We start from the raw sequence: 22629 nt of genomic DNA, 5'->3' as shown, positions 1-22629 counted from the left end.
TGACAGTTGTCCAACAGTCCGCTGATGCAGCAGTAGAGGTATTGGGACGACTGGAAAGGTTGATGTGATGGGCAAGAATGGGCTTTAAAGCAAGAAAGTCGAGGAGTGCGGTCATGAGATGAGGAGTGGTGGATAACATGCACAGGTTTGAGCTGGGAGGGGAGGTGGTTCCATCGTTGACAGAGGCCCCTGTGAAAAGTTTGGTAAGATGGTATACAGTGGAGTTGAATGATGTGGGAAGGGTGGAGGAGGTGAGAAACAAGCTTTTGAGAGGTTTGAAGAGGATTGATGAATGTGGCTTGCCGGGTAAGTTGAAGGTATGGTGCCCTAACACCTTCAGATGTCGAAGACAAGGTCCTGGGTTAACCTTGCGCAAAGGATTGTGGGGATAACATGGAAGACAAATACTGCCACCATTGCACAGCCTCAAACACTGCCACCATTGCACAAATGTACAACACAACATACTGGAATACCCAACAATTTCCTTCAAGGGCGATTTAAAGAGCATTCACCACGCTACTCCTGAAGCTGTCAAATGGTCAATTACACTTCATAGTTCATATTACATTCTAATTTGTTGCTGTCCCACTACACAATCTGAAATAAGAAGGAATTAATAAATCAATAAGCAAATAAATAAATGAAAAATAAATGATTGAATGAATGAGAGTCCAATTTTTAGTCCACAGTAAAGTAAAGGCAGTGCCAGTCAAGACGTATCAGCTGCATAATGAAAATCGTGATCTCTGACCTTTGGAGTCTGCTATTGCGATCTTAATTAATTTATGGATGTGCTTTCAACTATCACAAGCACAATTTCCATGACAATTGATGCAATGTTATTACCTTTGCCACCAACGGTGGATGGAGGTTATGTTTCCACCCCTGTTTGTTTGTCTGTCTGTCTGTCCGTCTGTGAGCAGGATATTTCAAAACGTTGGAAATGGATTTGGCCGAAATTTGGTGGACAGGTTGGGTGTGTGATAAGGATAAATTGATTCAATTTTGGTGAAGATCTGGATCCAGGTACTATCATTTTAAAGTGATTCTCCACCATTGAGAGGGAGAGCCACAAACAGTATTTGAAAATGTTATGGATGGTTTTGGATGAGACTTGGTGGACATGCTGGGTGTGTGACAAGGAAGAATTGATTCAGTGTTGGTGAAGATTTTAGCTCTTACACAAGCCTCGATCTTGTATACAAAAAAAAAGAAAGATCCAGATCCGGCCTATCAGTGGGATACGTGAACTGTGCAGTCTGAACTCTACAGAGTACCATTCTGGAGGTTGAACTCTATGCACTCCACTGAATGCCATTCCGGTTGTTCTTGGAATCCTAAAAATAATAATCCTTTATTTCAGAATCCTTTTGTTCCTTTCGAATCCTTTTGTTACGTTTCCTGATTACATTCGTTTTGCCAAAGGAAAAGGGAAGTATACGAGCATATGAAATATCAATGATACAGCACGAGTTAACAAGTTCACAACACCTAAATTTAGCAACAGCCTTTCCCTTTTGGTTACTTCCAAAGTCACAATAGCTTAACTATAATACAACACAGGGAAAAGTGTTCACTCACTTCATCATGCAACTCCTCATCTGACAAGTCATCGGATGTTGCACTTTCAGCATCGGAAGCATCTGGTACCTGAACATCTGGATGATCAAGGAGCCATACTACGAGTGCCTCCACACCTACAAAGCACAAAGGTTTATGTTACTGACATGAGAACAATAAGAAAGGAAAGGGGACAATTTATATTTTGAGTACAATAACATGCAATTAATTAAACATATCCTACTCCAATGGTTTAATAAACTTCACAATGCTTTTCATTAAACATCTCAGAATAACCAAGAATAATTCTGCAATAGCACTGGGACTATTAATTCATTGAAGCAGCAAAATTTATTCCACATCATCAAAAATCCCCAGAATTGACTCCTCAACTAACATCAGTTTATGATCAAGGAACAACTTAATTTCAATTGGATGTTATATTTTGAACATGAATCGGAAAATGAACCTGTAGTTTAACAGTACTTTGGCTCTGAATTCGTCCCAATCACACATTCGCAGAGAGGAGCGAGATAATTTATTTCCTCTATCTGCCTGTCTGGCATTCAAACAAAAATGTTTAATCATTTCAAACAGGAAACGTACTGTTTTTAAGGACGTCATAAAGGACACAAACAACAGGCGCGAATAGCGTATATAACGTGTTGTATAAGGTGATGCAAAAGACACTGCATCAACGGCGGTAAACTGTCGGAATAATTATTTTCCCCGAATTATCTCAACTCCAGTCCATAAGGGAGTGTCACACTCCATTGAGCTACAGACAAAAGCATTATAGACTGAGTAGTTGCGAAAAGAATTTCCAAGAAAAGACTTGGAATGATGGAGGAACGATGGACGATGCCCAGTCTGTTGCTGGCTTTAAAGACCAGCTTTGCTATAAGAGTGGTCCAGAAGTAGTTATGACTGATTATGAGGCCTCAAGTTTTAGAGACTTAATCTCTTACAGTGGCTAACCATGAAAATAGATAGGTGGGTGCACTTGATGATCCTTACCAAGTGACGGGGTGAGATTACAATATATTTGGATTCAACTGTAGGATTATGGGACGACAATTAGTCATCGAACCTGGGAGTAGGGAGTACAAAACAATTTCCTTTAAAAACAACCATATGTATAATTACCGTTTTAGACCATGCAGAACAGTGATTTGTGATTTATTTATTATTTGTTGGCAGCCTCAAGGTCTGCAGTGTGCGTCCTTCAAATAGATTGCTAATTTTCAGCAAATATCTAGGCTGGCAGAATGATGGCCTAGAGGTATGGACACTCGCCTTTAAGCTGGCTAGCCTGGGTTTGAATCTCGGCCCAGCTATAAACTGTCATCCTGGTGTTTCACAAGTAGAATGATTCATCAATGAGTGTGCCATCCCTCGGATGGATGTTAAGCGAAAGTCTCATCTACCGGCATAGGTCGGTGGGCATTAAAGATCCCATGGTGTTCTTCACAAAGAGTGGGCGAGTTATCGCAGGCACCTTAGTTGCCTTACTTACTGTCATCTTGGAAGGCTCCAGAAACGCATAGTCAACTTGGTTAGTGCAGAGACGGGTTTAACTCTTCAACTGCTCTCTCACTGAAGGTCAGTTGCCACTCTTGGTTTTTTTTCTTTAGACATTTTCAAAGCAAATGTTCTGTTGGACTTTCTAACTTAGTTCCTCCTGTACGAGGGTTGGTCACAAGACTCGGTTTGCCATCTCTGCACACCCATACACTATAGCTGATCCAAAGTGCAGAACGAAAAGCTATGCAGATAGTTTTATCCCCCGTGCTGTCTCGCTCTGGAATTCACTACCTGTAAGCTGCAATGTGCTTCCCAGTATCCTACAATGTACTCAGCTTTAAGGGGAATGTCAATTCCTACATCTTTGTGGTTTCATCGCATTTTACCTGACTTCTGGTACTTCCTGTTTTCTTGTTAATTTTTTTCTCTTTCTTTTTTTTGTTTTGCATTATCCTCATCTTTATCGAAACTACCCTTATCCCCTTACATAGAGTGGTTTTATGCCTTGTTTGGGGCGATTTCCATTAAAAAGCACTGAACAAATTCCAAATTCCTGCCCTAACCTGCAGACAGCATTGCATCAGTGGCACAGCCGCACCCTCAGCCAATTATACTACCCCACAGCCTTGTGCTGCATACAAATAAAGAAGAATCAACCATCTTATGATGTATTTGGTTAACAATGAGCCTTTAATTTTTTTATGCCGCCGCCACCAAAGGTGGCCGGAGGCATCATATTTTTGGGTTGCCCGTCCATCTGTACGAGCTAAACCTAGTTTTTCTCAGCAACAACATGTCCGATTGAGACAAAACTTTCAGGGTAGGAGTGACACAGATGCAGAATGTTTTTATGATAATTGTGACGTCATTGGTCACATAGTATGGCAGCCATCTTGGATTAAACAGAAATAATTACAAAATATATTTATCAGAAACCGCTCAATGGAAAAATTTGAAACTTGGCACATTGTCAAGTACTCCCAATGGGGAACAAAAGCATGATAATGATGACATCATAGGTGAAGTGGTATACCAGCCAAAAATGTTTTAATCAAATGCCTTATCCTAAAAATCTGAAATTGCATGCACATGATCTACGACCCATTTGTATTGAAATATAAAATTTGTGACATCATAGGTCACATGGGTTGGCAGCCATATTGCATTTAACCTAAAACCTGATAAAAACATCTTCTCCCAAACCACCAAAGCGATGGACTCGAAAGTTTATGTGCGTTATCGACTTGGTATGGCGATTAAAAGTTGATCACGAAAACGTCATTCGTCACATGGTGTGGCAGCCATATTGAATTGAAAGAGAATATTAAATAATTATATCTCTGAAACCACTTACCCTATCGATGCGAAATTTTACAAATGTCATCCAACACCATTGTTGCATAAAGTTTGAAAATGATGACGTCATAGGTCACGTGGTTTGGCAGCCATCTTGGATAGAAAAACGAACCTTATCCGATCAACACAAAACTTCACAAATGTGATCCCTTACCCTTACATATGCAGAGTGTGCATTTTTGGTGTCATACGTCACGTGGTTTGGCAGCCATATTAGCCTGAAAGCCGATATTTATTTTAAAAATCCCTTCTCTGAAAATGCTTCACCGATCAAGGTGAAACCTGTCCTGTGGTAAAAATGTGATACTGTAGCGGCTGCCGCTGGGTGTTCACAATCGCCTTGCACCTATCAAGGACGCGGAGCGATCACCATGCCGGGCTCGTCCAGGACGCCCGGGCAGGCCCGCGCTCAACTTGCCAGGCCTCGGTCGGGACGCCCGGGCATGCCCGGGCAGGCTCGCCCTCAACTTTCCAGGCCGCAGCCAGGACGCTGGGCCACGCCCCCTGGCCTGGGCAAACCCCCTGGGTTAATAGATATATATTGCTGACCGATAAACGGGTTTTCAGAGTGCCTGAGTGTTTGATTTCAATAAAGCAACTCAGATGAATTCCAGCTTTTTGTCGCGTCCATTCTTCCGATCGACGTGGGAGCCCCAGCTCCTTCATTGGTGACCTATCGACATGGACACGGCAGTCGCCCTTAAACTGCCTACCTTCTGGGAGGCTCACGCGGCGGTTTGGTTCGCACAGGCGGAGTCCCTGTTCGCCCTGCGAGGCATCACGGCCGACGACACCCGCTTCCACCATGTGGTAGCTGCGCTCGGGTCGGCTACCGCGGCCCGCGCCCTGAGCCTCCTCGAAAGCCCGCCAGCCGCTGACAAATACGGCGCGATTAAGAAGCTTCTCCTCGATGCTTTCGCCCTCCCATCGGCGGAACGCGCACGGCGCCTGCTCGAACTGCCTGAGCTCGGCGACACGCGCCCTTCCGAGCGAATGGACTACATGCTTTCACTGCTCGGCGAGCACTCTCCGGCATTCCTGTTCCGGGAGCTGTTCCTCCGTCAGCTGCCTAACCCGGTACGCCTCGCCCTGGCAAGCACGACGATCACAGATCCCCGGGCCCTTGCCAGAGAAGCCGACAAGATCTCCGCTGCAGGACGGCGCATCGCAGCGGCGACATGGGACCCACCGCCGTCCGACGCAACAACCATGGTGCCCGAGCACCCGGCACGGTCGACGGCCGAACTGCCGACGCAATTGGCGGCCGCTCTACCGTGCCGACCACCTCCAGCACGACGACCGAGGCCTCCACCCGACCAAGCGTGGTGTTACTATCATGCCAGGTTCGGACAAAAGGCCCGGACATGCCGACCCCCGTGCACCTTCGGCAGGCCGGGAAACGGCCGGGCCGGCGTTCATTACCAGCCATGAGCGCCGGCCACACGGGCAACTTACTGTTCATCACGGATAAAGCGTCCGGACGGCGCTTTCTGTGCGACACCGGCGCCCAACTGAGCGTCATACCCGCCTCTGACCAGGACAGGCAATCCGCGGTTTGCGGCCCCTCCTTGGTTGCGGCCAACGGATCGACTATCCGCACCTTCGGCCCGCGCAACGTCACCCTCTGCTTCGGCAGCCAACGCTTTGCTTGGACGTTTGTAACCGCCAACGTGCCCATGGCTCTGCTAGGCGCCGACTTCCTCTGCGCACACGGACTGCTGGTGGACGTCCAACGGCGTCGTTTAATCAACGCTGAAACCTTCAGCTCCCTGGTATGCACATTGAGCAGCTCCGCGCCGACCGAGCTGGCATGCACCGTCCCGGCGGCGAACGAGTTTGCTCGCCTGCTCACGGAGTTCCCGGCCCTCACGCGGCCGACGTTTTCGGCCGTCGCAGTACGGCATGGGATCGAGCACCACATACCAACCACGGGCCCGCCGGTCTACGCCAGGGCCCGCCGCCTCGACCCAGCCAAGCTCGCCGTAGCGAAGGCCGAATTCGACGCGTTGGAGCACCTCGGCATCGTGCGGCGCTCCGATAGCGCGTGGGCCTCGCCACTGCACATCGTGCCAAAGCCGGGGGGTGGATGGCGCCCGTGTGGCGACTACCGCCGTCTCAATGACGCTACCACCCCCGACAGGTACCCGATCCCGCATATCCAAGACTTCTCCGCCCGTCTGGCGGGACGGGTCATTTTTTCGAAAATTGATCTCATACGGGGATATCACCAGGTACCTGTCAGGGCGGCCGACGTCCCTAAAACGGCAGTCATCACGCCGTTCGGCTTATTCGAATTCTTGCGGATGCCGTTTGGTCTCAAGAACGCGGCTCAGGCGTTCCAGCGCTTGATGGACGGCGTGCTGCGTGACCTGCCGTTCCTTTTCGTTTACCTGGACGACATCCTCGTCGCCAGCACGTCCCGGGCCGAGCACCTCCTCCACCTCCGAACACTGTTCGGGCGCCTCAGCGAGCACGGCCTCATCGTCAACCCGGCCAAATGCCACTTCGGCACGACGGCCGTTGATTTTTTGGGCCACCACATCACCAAGAACGGGGCCGTGCCGCTGCCAACCAAGGTCGAGGCCATCACTACGTTCCTGCGTCCCCGCACCATAAAGGCCCTGCAGGAATTCCTGGGAATGGTGAATTTTTATCACCGCTTCGTGCCCCGCGCTGCTCAACTCATGCGGCCCCTCTACGAAGCCCTCCGGGGTAAGCCGGCCAAGCACGACATCGCCTGGTCCGCAGCAATGGATGCGGCCTTCCAACGCTCAAAGCGGGCCCTCGCCGACGCAACACTGCTCGCTCACCCGGTGCTCAACGCTCCCATCGCCCTCACCACGGATGCCTCCGACTACGCGGTGGGCGCCGTACATGAGCAATGGGTGAACGGGGTTTGGCAGCCACTCGCTTTTTTCAGCCGGCAGCTCCGGCCGAACGAGCTCAAATACAGCACGTTTGACCGGGAGCTCCTCGGTCTACACGTGGCCGTCCGCCATTTCCGCCACCTCCTGGAGGGCCGACCTTTCACGGCGTTCGTCGACCACAAGCCGTTGGTTTACGCCATGGCCAAGGTCACGGAGCCATGGTCGGCCCGCCAACAGCGCCACCTCTCCGCCGTGTCGGAGTTTACCACGGACATCCGGCACGTCGCCGGCAAAAACAACGCCGTGGCCGACTGCCTTTCCCGGGCCTGCGCGAACGCGGTCCACCTGGGCGTGGATTTTGCGCTTATGGCGGCGGACCAAACCACCGACACCACGGTGCAAGCCCTCCGGGCGGCGGACACGGGCCTCCGCCTGGCCGACATCCCCTGCGCGGACACTGTCCTGCTCTGCGACGTCTCCCAAGGCCAGCCTCGCCCCATCGTGCCCATCACCTGGCAACGCCGCATCTTCGCCTCTCTCCACGGCCTTTCCCACCCGGGCCGGAAAGCTTCCCAGAAGCTGGTGTCGGCGCGTTTCGTCTGGCACGGCCTTCGTCGGGACGTCCGCGATTGGACCAGCACCTGCATGGCCTGCCAACGGGCCAAGGTCCACCGACACACCCAGGCCCCGCTGGCACCTTTCACCGTGCCCGAACGACGTTTCGACCACGTCAACGTGGATCTGGTGGGCCCCCTCCCCCCGTCACGGGGGTTCACACACCTGCTCACCATGGTGGACAGGACCACCAGGTGGCCGGAGGCCGTTCCCCTCGTCTCCACCACCACCGCCGACGTGGCGCAGGCTTTCATCGCCACCTGGGTCGCCCGCTTCGGCGCACCGGCGGACATCTCGTCAGACCGCGGACCACAGTTCACCTCCGAGCTGTGGGGCGCGGTCGCCCGCAACCTGGGGGTCAAGCTCCACCGTACTACGGCCTACCACCCCCAAGCAAACGGGTTGTGCGAGCGATTCCACCGCTCCATGAAGGCCGCGCTCATGGCCGGCCTTCAAGACGGCGGTTGGGCCGACCGGCTGCCGTGGGTCCTTTTGGGCCTTCGCACGGCCCCCAAGGAGGACCTCCAGGCATCCACCGCCGCGCTTGTCTATGGCCAGGTGCTACGCGTCCCGGGCGAATTCGTGCCCGACGCTACCAGTCCCTGGTCCGCAGCTCACCAGCGCTCGGACCTCCAGGAGGCCGCCCGACGGTTTGCCCCCGTGCCAACATCCCACCACGGTGACCCCCAGTCCTACGTCCCCCCAGCACTCCGCACAGCGGAGTATGTTTTTGTGCGTCACGACGCACATCGGTGGCCACTCCAGCCGCCGTACGACGGGCCCTTCCGGGTGCTGCGACGGGACGACAAGTCGTTCGTCATCGACATCGGCGGCAGGTCGGACCGGATTGCAGTGGACCGCCTCAAGCCGGCGCACGTGGACGTCGACCACCCACCACGGGTGGCCCTTCCGCCGCGGCGAGGCCGCCCCCCGTCCACGGTGCCCCCCACTCGACCGCCCACCACCTCACCGGACCCCCTCCCACGACCCGCCAGGGGTCGCTTCGGCCGGGTCATCAGGACCCCCCTCAAATTGACCCTGCCGGTGCAAGTCGATTCTGGGGGCACGTGTGTAGCGGCTGCCGCTGGGTGTTCACAATCGCCTTGCACCTATCAAGGACGCGGAGCGATCACCATGCCGGGCTCGTCCAGGACGCCCGGGCAGGCCCGCGCTCAACTTGCCAGGCCTCGGTCGGGACGCCCGGGCATGCCCGGGCAGGCTCGCCCTCAACTTGCCAGGCCGCAGCCAGGACGCTGGGCCACGCCCCCTGGCGCCGGGCCTGGGCAAACCCCCTGGGTTAATAGATATATATTGCTGACCGATAAACGGGTTTTCAGAGTGCCTGAGTGTTTGATTTCAATAAAGCAACTCAACCCCCCCCCCCCCTTCACATGCCTCCCCCCCTTCACATGCCTCCCCCCCTTCACATGCCTCCCCCCCAAAGCCCTCTCCCTCCCACAGATCTCTCGATGTCTCCATGTCTCTCGGTCCCTGCTCTCAAATGTTGTGTTTGTGTCCTTCCCCCTCTCTCCCCATCTTGTCTACCGCTCCCGATGTTATTTGTTTTATGTGTCTGTTTGTCTTTCTGTGTGATTAATGTTCGCTCTTTCACGAGCCTCGATCTTGTATACAAAAAAAAAAAGAAAAAAAAAAGATGAATTCCAGCTTTTTGTCGCGTCCATTCTTCCGATCGACGTGGGAGCCCCAGCTCCTTCAATACTTTAAAACAGCTGATGGGATTTAAACCAAACTTTTTTTTATTTTTAGGACAGTGAACGAGGGCATCTACCCATTATCACAGACATGGACTACGCGTAGACATAGTGGCAACACAGTCGCATTGCTCTAGTTTTTGCACAAAATATTGAAAGTGAAAACAAGAAGCCAAAATGAAAAAGTATTTTATGCTAACATTCTAAGTCTCAGCCTAGGTTGATGTCACACCCAAAAATACATTTGACCATGACGGCTCTCAACACCACAAACCTGGCAAACCTGCAGCACTACTTCCACCTCCAGAAAGAGCCTTCAAAGCAAACTCAATATTGCTTCGAGGGAATCCCATTTCCATGAGCTGCGAAACGAGGGGCAGAGGAGGCAACGACGGTAATGATGCAACCCTGCTGCGGCGGGCTGGGTGAGCAGGCAAGGCCGACACAGGAGTGCCAGAATCACTGGAAGTGGTCTCCTCATAAATCGGTGAAGTAGGAAAGCGTCCTTCCAGAGCCAGATGTTGGCACAGAGCTAATGCAGCGGCCTGGAATGCACACCGATCAGTGTCCCACAGCAAAATTCAATGTGTGGAGATCCACGATGCAAAACAAGCATCTCAAACACAATTCATTATGCCACATTTACACAATCAGAAAAAAGATGCAATTAGTTTGCATGTCTTGTTTTAGACTTGCTAAATGCAGCTACACATCTGGTATCGCTTACTAAAAACATAATCATGTCACCCCGGATGCTAAAAATCTGCACCGGCTCCCTATTAATCAGGTAATTTAATAAAATATACTTCTATTAACATACAAGTCCTTGAACGATATGGCATCCAGCTACCTTAACCGATCTCTTAACTCGTGACTATCCAGTAAGATCCCTCCGGTCATCCAAAACACGGCCATTAACACCAATATATAATCGAGCAATACATATGGAGAATGCGCATTTGCGTATGCAGCGGCAAAGCTTTGGAAATCTCTTCCAAGATAATTTGAATAATTCAAAGTCCTTGATAGTTTTAACAATCAACTTATGATTCACTCATTTAAGACTGCATACTATCTATCCATGTTTAGCTTGTCTACGCCAAAGTTTAGATGAGCTGTTAAAGACATAATGATATTGATAGGCAGTCACTGTCAGTTAGGTGTTGATAGTCCGTCAGTCAGGCAGTCACTGGGTCCAACATTTCTTTTGTTTTTTCCCGATTCCTCCGAGGCGGCTCAATAGATCATTTTGAAACTCGGCACAACGATTCATGACGTCAATGTGCAAAAATTAATGAAGCCCATTTTTAAAATTTCAATCCAGTTGGCTAGATAATTAACGAATTACCTCAAAATGCAATCTAGGTTTGTAAGTCCATTGTCCATCACATATCACGAGATTCCATCATCTTACAATATTGTGAATTTAATAAAAAATGGTTTAGTGTTAATATAATTTAAATTTCCTTTTTATTTTTTTTTTCTCTTTTGTATACAAGATCGAGGCTCATGTAAGAGCTAACATTAATCCCCCCCCACCCCCCCCCCCCCCCAAAAAAAAACAACAGACACAGAAAACATACGATAAAGGGAGTGGGATACAAGATGGGGAGAGGGAGGGAAGCACACAAGTACAACAGCAGAGAACAGGGACATCGGGAGATCTGTGGGAGGGACAGGGTTTGGGGGGAGGAGGCATGGGAGGGGGGTGGGGGTGGGAGAGGTACAAAACACATGGACACTAGTACTTCCAGCAAAGAAGTTGGTATTTCAAAAAAGTGGATCTGGGGTGAATTAACGGGGGTAGAAAAGATGAAGGTTTTGGATGGGGAGAATATAAGAGATGGTGGTGAACAGCTGTTTTAAAGACCAGGAGGGAGGAGTGGGATTGAAGAGAGTGAGGGAGTTTATTCCCGAGGCGGGAGAAAAGAGGAATGAAAGAGTGAAGGTGAATAGAGAATCTTGATTTCAGCAGTTTAACCATAAGAGGGTGGCTGGCAGATCTTGTGCATCCTGTAGGAATATTTGGGGGACAGAGCACAGATAGAGCTACTAGAGCTAAGCCGGATAGGACTAGGTAGGAGACAGAAAGATCACCTACCTGCCTGAGGTGAGTGATTGAAAGGCCCTCACAATCAGCTTCATCGCAGGAGATTCCAATGATTTTGAAAGCTTTGGTTTCAACAGCGTGAAACCGAGGTAAGTGTGAGGCAGGAGCACCAACCCAGAGGGGAGAGCAGTATTCCAATGAGCTGCAATTGAAAGCCTTGTAAGTGGTGAGGAGCTCAGGTGTGGCAAGGAAGGACTTCGCATGCCGGAGGATGCCCAGTCGGTGACTGGCTTTGGAGGCCAGCTTGGAAATGTGGTTTTCCCAGGAAAGATCAAGGCAGATAGTGAGACCCAAAAGCTTGAGTGACAGAACTTCTTGGAGAGGATTGTTGAGAAAGTAGATGGGAGGGTTGTCCCGTCCGTCTTTTTGGAGAGACATCGTAAGAGTGTGAGATTGAAACCTCGTCTGAAACCAAATTGATGATCAGAGATCAAGCCATTGGAGAAGAGGAAGGATTTGATATCCGAAGCAATGATGGATTCCATGACTTTGCTGATAATTGGGAGCAGGCTGCCAATCTGTAGTTGCAAGGATCTGTTTTTGCACCTTTTTCGTGTAAAGCGGAAATGTTGGCCGATTTCCAAACTGATGGCAGATGACCTTGAGCAAAAGAGAGGGTGAAGAGAATAGAGAGGGGGTGTGAAAGAGCGGCAGAGCAGGATTTTAGGACCCGTGGGCTGATGCTGTCTGGTCCAGTTGCAGAATCAGAATCTAAGTTTGACAGAAACTTCTCCACCTTGTCAGGAGAGAAGGACACAGAGTCCAGGAGCAGCTGGCTTCGACTGGGTAAGGTGGGTACACAGAGAGAGATGGGTTTGGGACACAAGATTTTGAGGCAAACACAGAGTTGAGGCATTCGGCTTTGCCACGTGCGGTGTCAAATGTGTAGCCATTTGAGGTAAGGGAGGGGGTGGAGGGGGAACAAACACCAGAAATAGATTTGACCAGACACCACCAGGATTTGGAAGAGGGAGACAGGTTTGAGAGTTCAGTCTTGAGAGTAGAAAGATAGTGATTCCTGGCTTTCCTGAGGGTAGACACACAGTTGTTCCAAGCTTGGTGGAAGCAAATGAGATTGCCTTCAGTTGGATTAGCCTCCCAAGAGGCAAAGAAAGGCAAGTTGTTTCAGGGCAACTGCCTCACCACAAGATTCAGTGTATCATGGACAGGAGGAAGGGTATGACAACTGAAGACGAGATTGGATAAATCTGTGCATGAGAGAGAGCAGTTTGCTTTGGAAGAATTCCCAGGAAGAACTGATTTCAGATGCAGTAGAGATGGGAGCCCAGTCCGGATGATGGATGGCTGCTTGAAGACCATGCCAGTCGGCCTGAGTGAAATGCCAGACTCGTCGATGCTGAGGAGGCTCTCCAAGAATGGCCAGAGAGATATCCACTTTAACAAGAACATGATCATAACAACTGATTGGAGCAGAAGAAGAGCAGCAGAAATTTTCTGGGAAGTTTGTCATAACCAAGTCTAGAAGAGAAGATGCTCCATTGACTGAGATCCCAGTCGGGAAATTGACAGATTGTGTCAGTCCCAATGAGTCGCACAAGTCCTTTGCTGAGATGCCATGACTGATGAGCCTGTCCATTAAAAAAATATCATGCCTCCGGCCACCTTTGGTGGCGGCGGCATAAAAACTGTCCATTAATTATGTAATATTGAAATGTTTCAAAGCAAAGCTATGGGGAGTATAGAGAGAGGGGACAGGCTGTGGCTGAAGAAGCGACGTGCAGATGCATAGGTGCCTGGCTGTGGTCTCTCAGCATGGAAAGAACTTCAGTGATCTTCGATCTGGCGGTAGGCAGTGCTTAATTCCTTTTCCCAGCCGAGCTTCCATAATTTCATCATTTCCTCCCAAGCAGTACTTCAGAGTTACAACAAGCATGGATTGGAAATCTTAGCTGCTGGAATGGAATGAGGTGGCCAAGGTTATCAGCTATACCCACTGCGATATCTGTTCACCGAATATTTATGCTGAATTCCTGTTTCTACCAATACACACTCCAAATAAAATTTCTCATTTGAGGTGAGACATCTATGAACCCGTGTGAGATGCGTACCCTGTTAGTTATCATTATAATTATATTTATGAATGTGGTTATTAAAAGAGTGTGCTTTGAGCTCATACACAGCATTCACCTCAAGCTTTTCCATGAGAATGTAAGCAAAGACAGCTCTCACTCACCTCAAGCTCCTGCCTCGAGAATGTGGCCTTAAGGGGTGAAGGCTGCGTGCTAGCGATAAGCAAATGCTGCAGTAGGAACTGAGGAGCTGGAGGACCCTCGGAGGAGCCATCAGAAATATCACCACGAGTTGACACATCATCTGCAAAGAAGGAATTAGCAAAATAGTGGTAAAAATTGGGACATATCACTGGTAGTTGTCTTTTTAAATAAAACAAGACCAAAAGTCTAACAATGGCGGAGCCGGGCTTGTTTGATAATGAAGTTGAAGACAATAGTGTGACAAGGGTGGGGATACCAGATAACAGTTAGCAAATAATGTAAGTATAAATTTTTTTTTCAATAAATTCCACATTCCTGCACCACCTTCAGTAGAATACCAGGCATTGACAGCAGGTTCGGAAAGGACTTGGACAAAAAACATACCCGGTCTGAATGTTGCTATATCCAATCAATGGTGAATGTGCAAATGGGGAATCCGTGAATGTCACGGATAGAAACCCTTACGTCATTTCCTCATTCTGCATTAAACTCAATATCTCCGTATTTTCATTCCAAACAGCATCATTCATCATTCCAATCACAAACTAGAACGGCACTCGGTAGAGCGCGCACCTCCGCCAGGCTGAACAGTTTATGTTTTGTATCCCACTGATAGGATACAAAATCCTGCTATGAGATGGTTTGGTCATGTGTTGAGGAAGGATGAAAGTGACTGGTTGAGAAGAGTGATGGAAATGAATGTAGAAGGAAGTAGAAGACGGGGAAGACTGAGAAAGACTTGGCTAAAGATGGTGGAAGAAGAAATGCGGGCAAGGGGGTTAACAAGGAGAGATGCAGAAAATAGGGCAAAATGGAGAAGATTGTCATGGGGACCGCAAGGCTAACCCCTGCTCTAGCAGGGAAAATGGCCTTTTAAAATGCATGTTGTTGTTTGTTGTTATCCCACTGATAGGCTGAATCCATGTTCAGATCTTCACCAAAATCAAACAAATTCTTCCTCGTCACAAACCCAACCGGTCCACCAAGTTTCATCCGAATCCGTCAACAACTTTTTGAGATATCCTGCTATGTATAGTTTTTGGCCCTATCTCCCAATGGTGAAGAATCACTTAAAAAATTAAATTAGCCGGATCCGAATCCGGATCTTCACCAAAATCGAATCAGTTCGTCCTTGTCACATACACTACCTCTCTGCAAAATTTCGTCGGAATCAGTCCACAACTTTTTGAGATATTTTGTTCACAAACAGACAGACAGGGGTGAAAACACAACCTCCATCCACCTTTGGTGGCGGAGGTAATTATGATGCGATGAATACAATTACACACAATCAACAAATTGGCATTTTTAGCAAGCAAAATGTGTTGGTCACCAAAAATAGGTTCAATCAAAGCTATATTTACACAATAAAATACACACAAGTATTTCCCATGGGCTGTTTACATGGAGGATATGTGAATATCACACCCCCCCCCCCTTTATTTTTTTATTTTTTTTACACTCTCCAATGCTTTCGCCAACGTTGTTTCCATATTTTATATCAGTTTTTCCTGTGCAATGATTTAAAGTATGATATTTGACATTAAATCAGTATAATAGGAGCTATTTGATCAATGTTGTAGGCTTTGGAAATTGAGCAGTTGGCACCTCTATTATTAGCCCGTCTGCTTGTGCAGCAGCAGACGCAATCTCTTCTGTGTGTGTGTGTGTCTGCCCCGGCCATACATTTGAGCTTTTGTCATCAAATTTTCAACAACCACTTACTATGAGAATATGGAGAAGACTAATTAATAATTGGCTCAAAATGTCAAAGGGCAAAGTCACACGAAGTACAAATAGGCCTTGTTAGCCCATCCAATGTGCAGCGCGAGACTGCATGGTTTTGTAATTGCTCCCGTGTTTCTTTATTAGCCAAAATTTTCAACAAACCTTCATTATAGTAAGGGAAACATATGAAAATCTGTTAACTAAATTGTTACCAAAAATTTTCTTCATCAATATGTTTGTAAAGGTGTGTAATAACATGTGTTAAAATGTTGAAGGTCAACTCCCGTGGGAAACCCAGAAAAAAAGCTGTTGAATTCGGGTACCGAAAAATTATTTTCGAGAATTTTTATTTTTTTTAATCGGCCCTTAAGTAACTTATGAGGGGTCAAATAAGGGTTTTTCATGATTCTGAGTTGATTGTTAACATTTATATTTCACCACAGACACTCCTTTGTGGAAAAATAATTTCTAAATATATCTCATTTTCTACTTTGCAGGACATGGAGTCTAGCAATATGGATGAAGACGTTACTCCACCTGTGCTCAATTGCTTCATCTGTGCACGCTCGGATACACCAGCTGAAAGGCTCATACAGGCAACTCCAAAGGGATACTCAACTTTATTGAAACAAGCAGAAACTGTCGAAAATGTTACTGTTGTGGAACGTATGAAGGAGGCTCAAAAGGAAGGAAAACTGAGGTACCACCAGAAGTGTAAAAATGATCTGTACAACAACTTTGTTGCAACCACCAAGAAGTCAGCTCAAGCATCAAAGGCAGAGAAAGAGTCATCAAAGTTGAAGAGAAGACGCACTACTTGTGAGTTCAGTTCATCAACTGGCTGCAGTTCTAGAAGATCACAGTCAGTTGACCTCCTGTATAAGGATGTATGCATTCTTTGCAACCAACCAGCCCAGCTCTACAACAATAATCCAGCACAAGCTAGAAAGAAATACAGAGTGCCAGATAATTTGACTGCAGATACACTGAAGGCAAGCTTGCTGAAGACAGCACGGAGTCGCGGGGATGACTGGGGCACTGAAGTCACTGGACGCCTGGAAGGGATCAACGACTTGGTAGCAGAAGAAACACTGTACCATTTGCGATGCAAACTTATGTTTGCGAGAGGTGACAGTTTGTCCAAGACTGATGAGGAAGGAAAAAGGAAGAGAGGACAGAGGAGTATTGATGAGGAGCGAGAGGCAGTTTTTATTGAATTCTGCGAATGGTTAGACTCAGAATTAGAGCATGGGGTAATGAACATGGACCAAGTCCATGAAAAGCTGCAGGAGTTTGATCAGTCACCAGAGAAGAGCCTTTCTTATTCAAAGCATTGGCTAAAGATAAAACTTCTAGAGAAATACGAAGACACCTTGTATTTCACAACACAGGAAAGAAGGGCAGATGTACTCTGTCTCAAAGATGGCACCGACAATATTCTGCGAGCGCATCATGCTAATCTTGACCATGGAGATGAGAAGACTCAGATCATAAAGACGGCACTCAAGTTCATATCCAATGATACTGCCTTGATTGATTTAGGTCCAAAGTCATACCCCACCACACACAGTATGACTGACATCGATAGTCAGCTGACACTTGTTCCTGCAAGCCTTCAGATGTTCTTGAGACCGATTGTCAAGACAGACGAAAGAGTTGCCGTTTGGGGGCAGAATTTTATTAAGGCCTGTCGACCTCGGTCTGGAGTATTGCCACACCAAATGGGGCTTGCCATACAACCTGATCATAGATTTGGGTCAAAATGGATGCTCAACAAGTTCCACCGGCTGGGATACACTGAGTCTTACACGAAGACACAAAACTACAAATACTGCTTCCTTAATAGTAGGAGTGGAGATGATGTTCCAGATACTTCTGGCACTCTTGACACCATTGTGGAGGAAACCGATGAACAGATCAATGATGAGGTTGCGGTTGATGCTGCGCTTGAGGATCAATCAGTGATGACAGCCAAAGTGCCAGCCAGTGAAAGTGAATTGTCAAGTAATGATCAGGTGGTCTTTATGGAGGTTGGGGAAACAAACAATGCAGTCACTCAGTTTGTTGGAGACAATATAGATTTAAACATTGTCTCTATTCACGGAAACACTCCCTTTCACTCAATGGGTTGGATCGAAGTCACCTCTCCGGCACCACCTTTGCCAGATCCACAGACAACAGCAGCTTTCCCCCAGGTGAAGTTGAAGGCACTCGACAAAGTTAAGATCCTGAGAGTAACTGAAGTAAAGATTATTCCATTTACGAACAGGAAACAGATAGGAACGAACGCGATCATGTTTCTCCCCCTCGCTGAGCTTTCCTCCTCCCTGGCTCATGATCAGCCACTCCTCACTCCAGGTGACACACTCTGGACTGGATCCTTCTACAGAGCATGTCTCTGAACCCCAGTGACTATGGATGGACAATAGGTGTGCATGGGTATGAGCCATTTCCAACACTGGACCCCACGGCTCCTGAGGAGCTATTGCAGTTCACGAGCTGTAATTGTCATGGAGATTGCAGCAACCGGCGATGCAGCTGCAAGAAGAATGGGGTCACGTGCATCTCGGCCTGTGGAGTCTGTAATGGCATTACATGCAGAAACTGCAGTCATGATGTTGTTGAGTCTGAAGAAGACATAGACAATGACTGGTGAAACTTCTGACATTGTGAATGAGAAATAACTCTTGAGTATTATATATGTATGTGAAATAAAAGCTACTTTGTGTGTAAATGTAAAAGTGAAAATATAAATGTTAACAATCAACTCAGAATCATGAAAAACCCTTATTTGACCCCTCATAAGTTACTTAAGGGCCGATTAAAAAAAATAAAAATTCTCGAAAATAATTTTTCGGTACCCGAATTCAACAGCTTTTTTTCTGGGTTTCCCACGGGAGTTGAACTTCAACATTTTAACACATGTTATTACACACCTTTACAAACATATTGGTGAAGAAATTTTTTGGTAACAATTTAGTTAACAGATTTGTGAAATATCTCATAAAATGCCCTTACTATATGAGAATAAAGAGCACATACATAATTTTTACTTTTTTTTTTTTAGCTGCTGGATTCATCAAGTTTAGTTTGAGTACGGATGGGCTTTGCATTTGTGGATGTGGATGGGCTTTGCATTTTGAGATGCTTTCTGGTTGTCGTTTCTTCAAATATATAGACTAAAAAAAACAAAATCTTTAAACCGCTAAAATACACCTACTCCCCTCACCATCTCCAGCTGCGATGTGTTGAAAGCCAGGATGGGCAGGCAGTGAAAGAACACGTCGTAACCGTTCTTGATGCATGAGGAGTGAACGCACGGCCTTTACCAAAAACAACCTTAGCTGATGACACGTCAGCAGTGATACGTCGAGCTCATCTGGATCAGGAGGAAGAGAAGAAAAAATAAGCATCTCTAAAATACACACGAGACATTTCGTTTTCGTATATTACATTAACATCAATGCTATCATTTATGGATTTGTCTTGGTTATAACTCCTGAACGACACTTATAACCACAACCATATATTCCGAGGTATGCTTTGCGGCAAGGGAGTTTTCCAAGTCCTCCATCAATGAGATTTTCAGTGCTCTTAAATGGAGCAAACGACCTCTGAGGCCAGAAGCAATGAAGCCACCATGATGAAAAAATATGAAGCACGTGGGTCAGTTATATATTGCAGAGTTAGCCATTTATTGTCATTTGGCAGAAATGGCATTTGGCCGAATGACTCAATGGGAAAAAGACAAATTTCTGCCGAATGACTGTACATTACAACAATTCAGTTTATTGGGGAGAAAAACTTCCACGTAATTGTCTATGACCAGTTAAAGAATGCTCGTGTCAAGGTATTTATAAACATTACCTGCTGGCCCAAAGTGGGCCTTGGAAAGTCTCTGCTGCTGCTTCCCCGTCAGGCTCACAAGTTGGCCGAATGCACTTAGCAAGGGCTCCGACATAGGTAGAGCAGCCAGGTCAAATGCGACCTCTGAAACCTTCCAAAGTAAGTACACAGGGATAAAGTCAGCTTACTGTAGTCTTTCAATTGTCCACTGCAAATAACATTTTTGGAGTTATTCCCATTAACATTTTCTCACGCTTGACATCATGAAATAACCTGCATCATCGGTTTCCATTCAATTTTCTTCACTGAAAAATGACCAATCTGCATCCAATCAAATTAAATGCGGTTGCCTTACTGGTCCAGTGATCAATGCAAACTCAGTAGGCAGCTCATTTGCGAAGAATTTGCAAAAAGAGATCACATGCCTTAAAAAAAAGAAGAAAAAAAAGGAAAAAAAAGTCTGGTAATTAATATGTGTATATGTGTGCATGTGTAGGGGTTAGAGTTCGTCTCTGCTGCTGGTCCCCACCAGTCCCTGTCCCTATTTTGTTGCCATGGGAGCCAAAACATCACTCAAAGGGACACAGTGATACAAATGCAAATGGAGCATTCTACCATGGGAAACAGAGGAGGAAAAGGTGGCATGCACCTCAGTTTGGATGGAGTTCATGAAGCACGGTAGTAATTGGTGGCCGATTGGTTTGGGCTATCCCCAAGATCCTAACCTGCAAAAACATATTATTAGTTTGAGACCCATAGTGCATAAGAGTCCCCTCCGGTCCCCCCTGCGGTCCCCCTTCTGGTGCTGGTATAAGAGTTGCAGGCTTCGTGTGAAGTTCATTCTGAGCAGGACCCCACACAAGCTACTTTGACCCCTCTAAATGCTATAGGATAGATTACATGATCCCTGGTGACCATCATCACACAAGGAAGGTGCCTTTAATTCATCTTTATTCTCAACTTGGCAACATTAATTTACGGATTTATTTGCATCCTGCTTTTTCTGTCTGTAATCAGATCCATGACCATAGTGGGGAGAATGGGGAAAGGGAGGAGAAGAGGGGGAAGGGGAGGGGAATTGGATCAGTCATTGTACTGCTTATAAGTATGTGTTGTCCCATGTTGAGGTGCCCAAGTTATTTGCCTCTTGTCTATAATGATTTATTACATCGAAATGTGCTTTTATTGTCATTTTCATCAGTATAATTAATTGCTTCACATTTGTGCCAGGAGTTGCCATCTTGGTCTCTCATGCTTGGTGGGATGAGTCAATAAGGTCTACCGTCGTCGTCTGTTCATTTCGGGATTCGGGAGCAAGGTCCGTGTCCATTGCATTTCAGAATCGTAATTGTATTGAAGAATTTCTGAAACCATCTACCTACCTTACGACACCTACTGGGAACCCAAAACGTTCCACAGAAGGTTCTTATATTTCCACTTTGTAAAATATGCAACTGTAATGGTTACTAAATGCTATTCCCTTGTCATGTGACCAGATCCTCAGCTATAATTGGTGGACATTTGTGAGGGACATACATTGCATTCAGAAAGTATTCAGACCCCTTCACTTTTTTCACATTTTGTTATGTTGCAGCCTTATGCTGAAATCGCTTAAATTCATTTTTTCCCTCATCAATCTACACTCAATACCCCAAAATGACAAAGAAAAAACAGGATTTTAGAAAGTTTTGCAAATTTATTAAAAAGAAAAAACTGAAATATCACATTGACATAAGTATTCATACCCTTTGCTATGACACTTGAAATTTAGCTCAGGTGCCTCCCATTTCTCTTGATCATCTTTGAGATGTTTCTACACCTTGATTGGAGTCCACCTGTGGTAAATTCAATTGATTGGACATGATTTGGAAAGGCACACACCTGTCTATATAAGGTCTCACAGCTGACAATGCATATCAGAGCAAAAACCAAGCCATGAGGTCGAAGGACCTGCCTGCAGAGCTCAGAGACAGGATTGTGTCGAGGCACAGATCTGGGGTAGCCTACAAAAAAATTTCTGCTGCATTGAAGGTTCCCAAGAGCACAGTGGCCTCCATAATTCTTAAATGCAAGAAGTTTAGAACAACCAGGACTCTTCCTAGAGCTGGCCGCCCAGCCAAACTGAGCAATCGGGGGAGAAGGGCCTTGGTAAGAGAGGTGACCAAGAACCCGATGGTCACTCTGGCTGAGCTCCAGAGATCCGGTGTGGAGATGGGAGAAACTTCCAGAAGGACAACCGTCACTGCAACACTCCACAGATCTGGGATTTATGGCAGAGTGGCCAGACGGAAGCCTCTCCTCAGTGAAAGACACATGAAAGCCCGCTTGGAGTTTGCAATAAAGCACTTAAAGGACTCTCAGACTGTCAGAAACAAGATTCTGTGGTCTGATGAAACAAAGATTGAACTGTTTGGCTTCCATCTTCAAAGCTTTCATCCGCAGCTCTATGGAATACTACTCTCCCCTCTGGGCTGGTGCTCCTGCCTCACACCTAGCCCGTCTTCATGCTGTTGAAACCAAAGCTTTCAGAATCATTGGAATCTCCCGCGATGAAGCTAACTCCAAGGGCCTTTCACTTACTCACCGCAGGCAGGTTGGTGGTCTTTCTGTCTTCTACCGACTCCTCTCCGGCCTTGCTCCCCCAGCTCTCTCTGAGCTTTGTCCCCCAAATATTCCTACAGGTCGCACAAGATTTGCCTGCAACCCTCTTATGGTTAAACTGCCAAAATCAAGACTCTCTGCTCATAGTCAGGTTCACTCTGTCAATAAATTATATTTCGTTCAAAATCATGGTAGATTAGCAAACCTATACATTTTTGGAAAGGTTATAGCATAAGGAAACTAAAAATCAATGTTTACATTTGGAGAGATACCTGTATGGCGGCCATTTTGGATTTTCAAAATGGCCACTGTAAAATACATATTTTGTTCTATTTCTGCCTCTAATTACCCTAAAAACTTTTTATAATATACTAAACCTATATTTTCAGGGACAAGGAATCCAATGAAAGTATCAAATTAGTGTTATGGGGAATGGTAAGACACGAATCAAAGGTTTTGAATTTATATTCGCG

At 46.9% G+C, this 22629-nt stretch overlaps 1 protein-coding gene across 4 annotated transcripts in view; it reads right to left on the bottom strand.

Moving 5' to 3' along the window:
- Positions 1–22629, bottom strand: part of HERC2 (HECT and RLD domain containing E3 ubiquitin protein ligase 2) — a 425948-nt gene that overhangs the window by 169976 nt on the left and 233343 nt on the right. For all 4 annotated transcript variants that reach the window (XM_078766738.1, XM_078766740.1, XM_068132745.2 and 1 more), the window contains exons 43-47: positions 19577–19706; positions 18939–19088; positions 13942–14081; positions 9912–10182; positions 1585–1700 (exon numbers count right to left, since the gene is read on the bottom strand). In XM_078766738.1, the coding sequence (XP_078622864.1) occupies positions 1585–1700; positions 9912–10182; positions 13942–14081; positions 18939–19088; positions 19577–19706 (807 nt within the window). The remainder of the gene's footprint in view (positions 1–1584; positions 1701–9911; positions 10183–13941; positions 14082–18938; positions 19089–19576; positions 19707–22629) is intronic.

The sequence above is a fragment of the Myxine glutinosa genome, chromosome 12, assembly GCF_964187855.1.
Source record: "Myxine glutinosa chromosome 12, kmMyxGlut1.1, whole genome shotgun sequence".
NCBI lineage: Eukaryota > Metazoa > Chordata > Myxini > Myxiniformes > Myxinidae > Myxine > Myxine glutinosa.
This window is presented reverse-complemented; position numbering and strand designations above follow the sequence as displayed.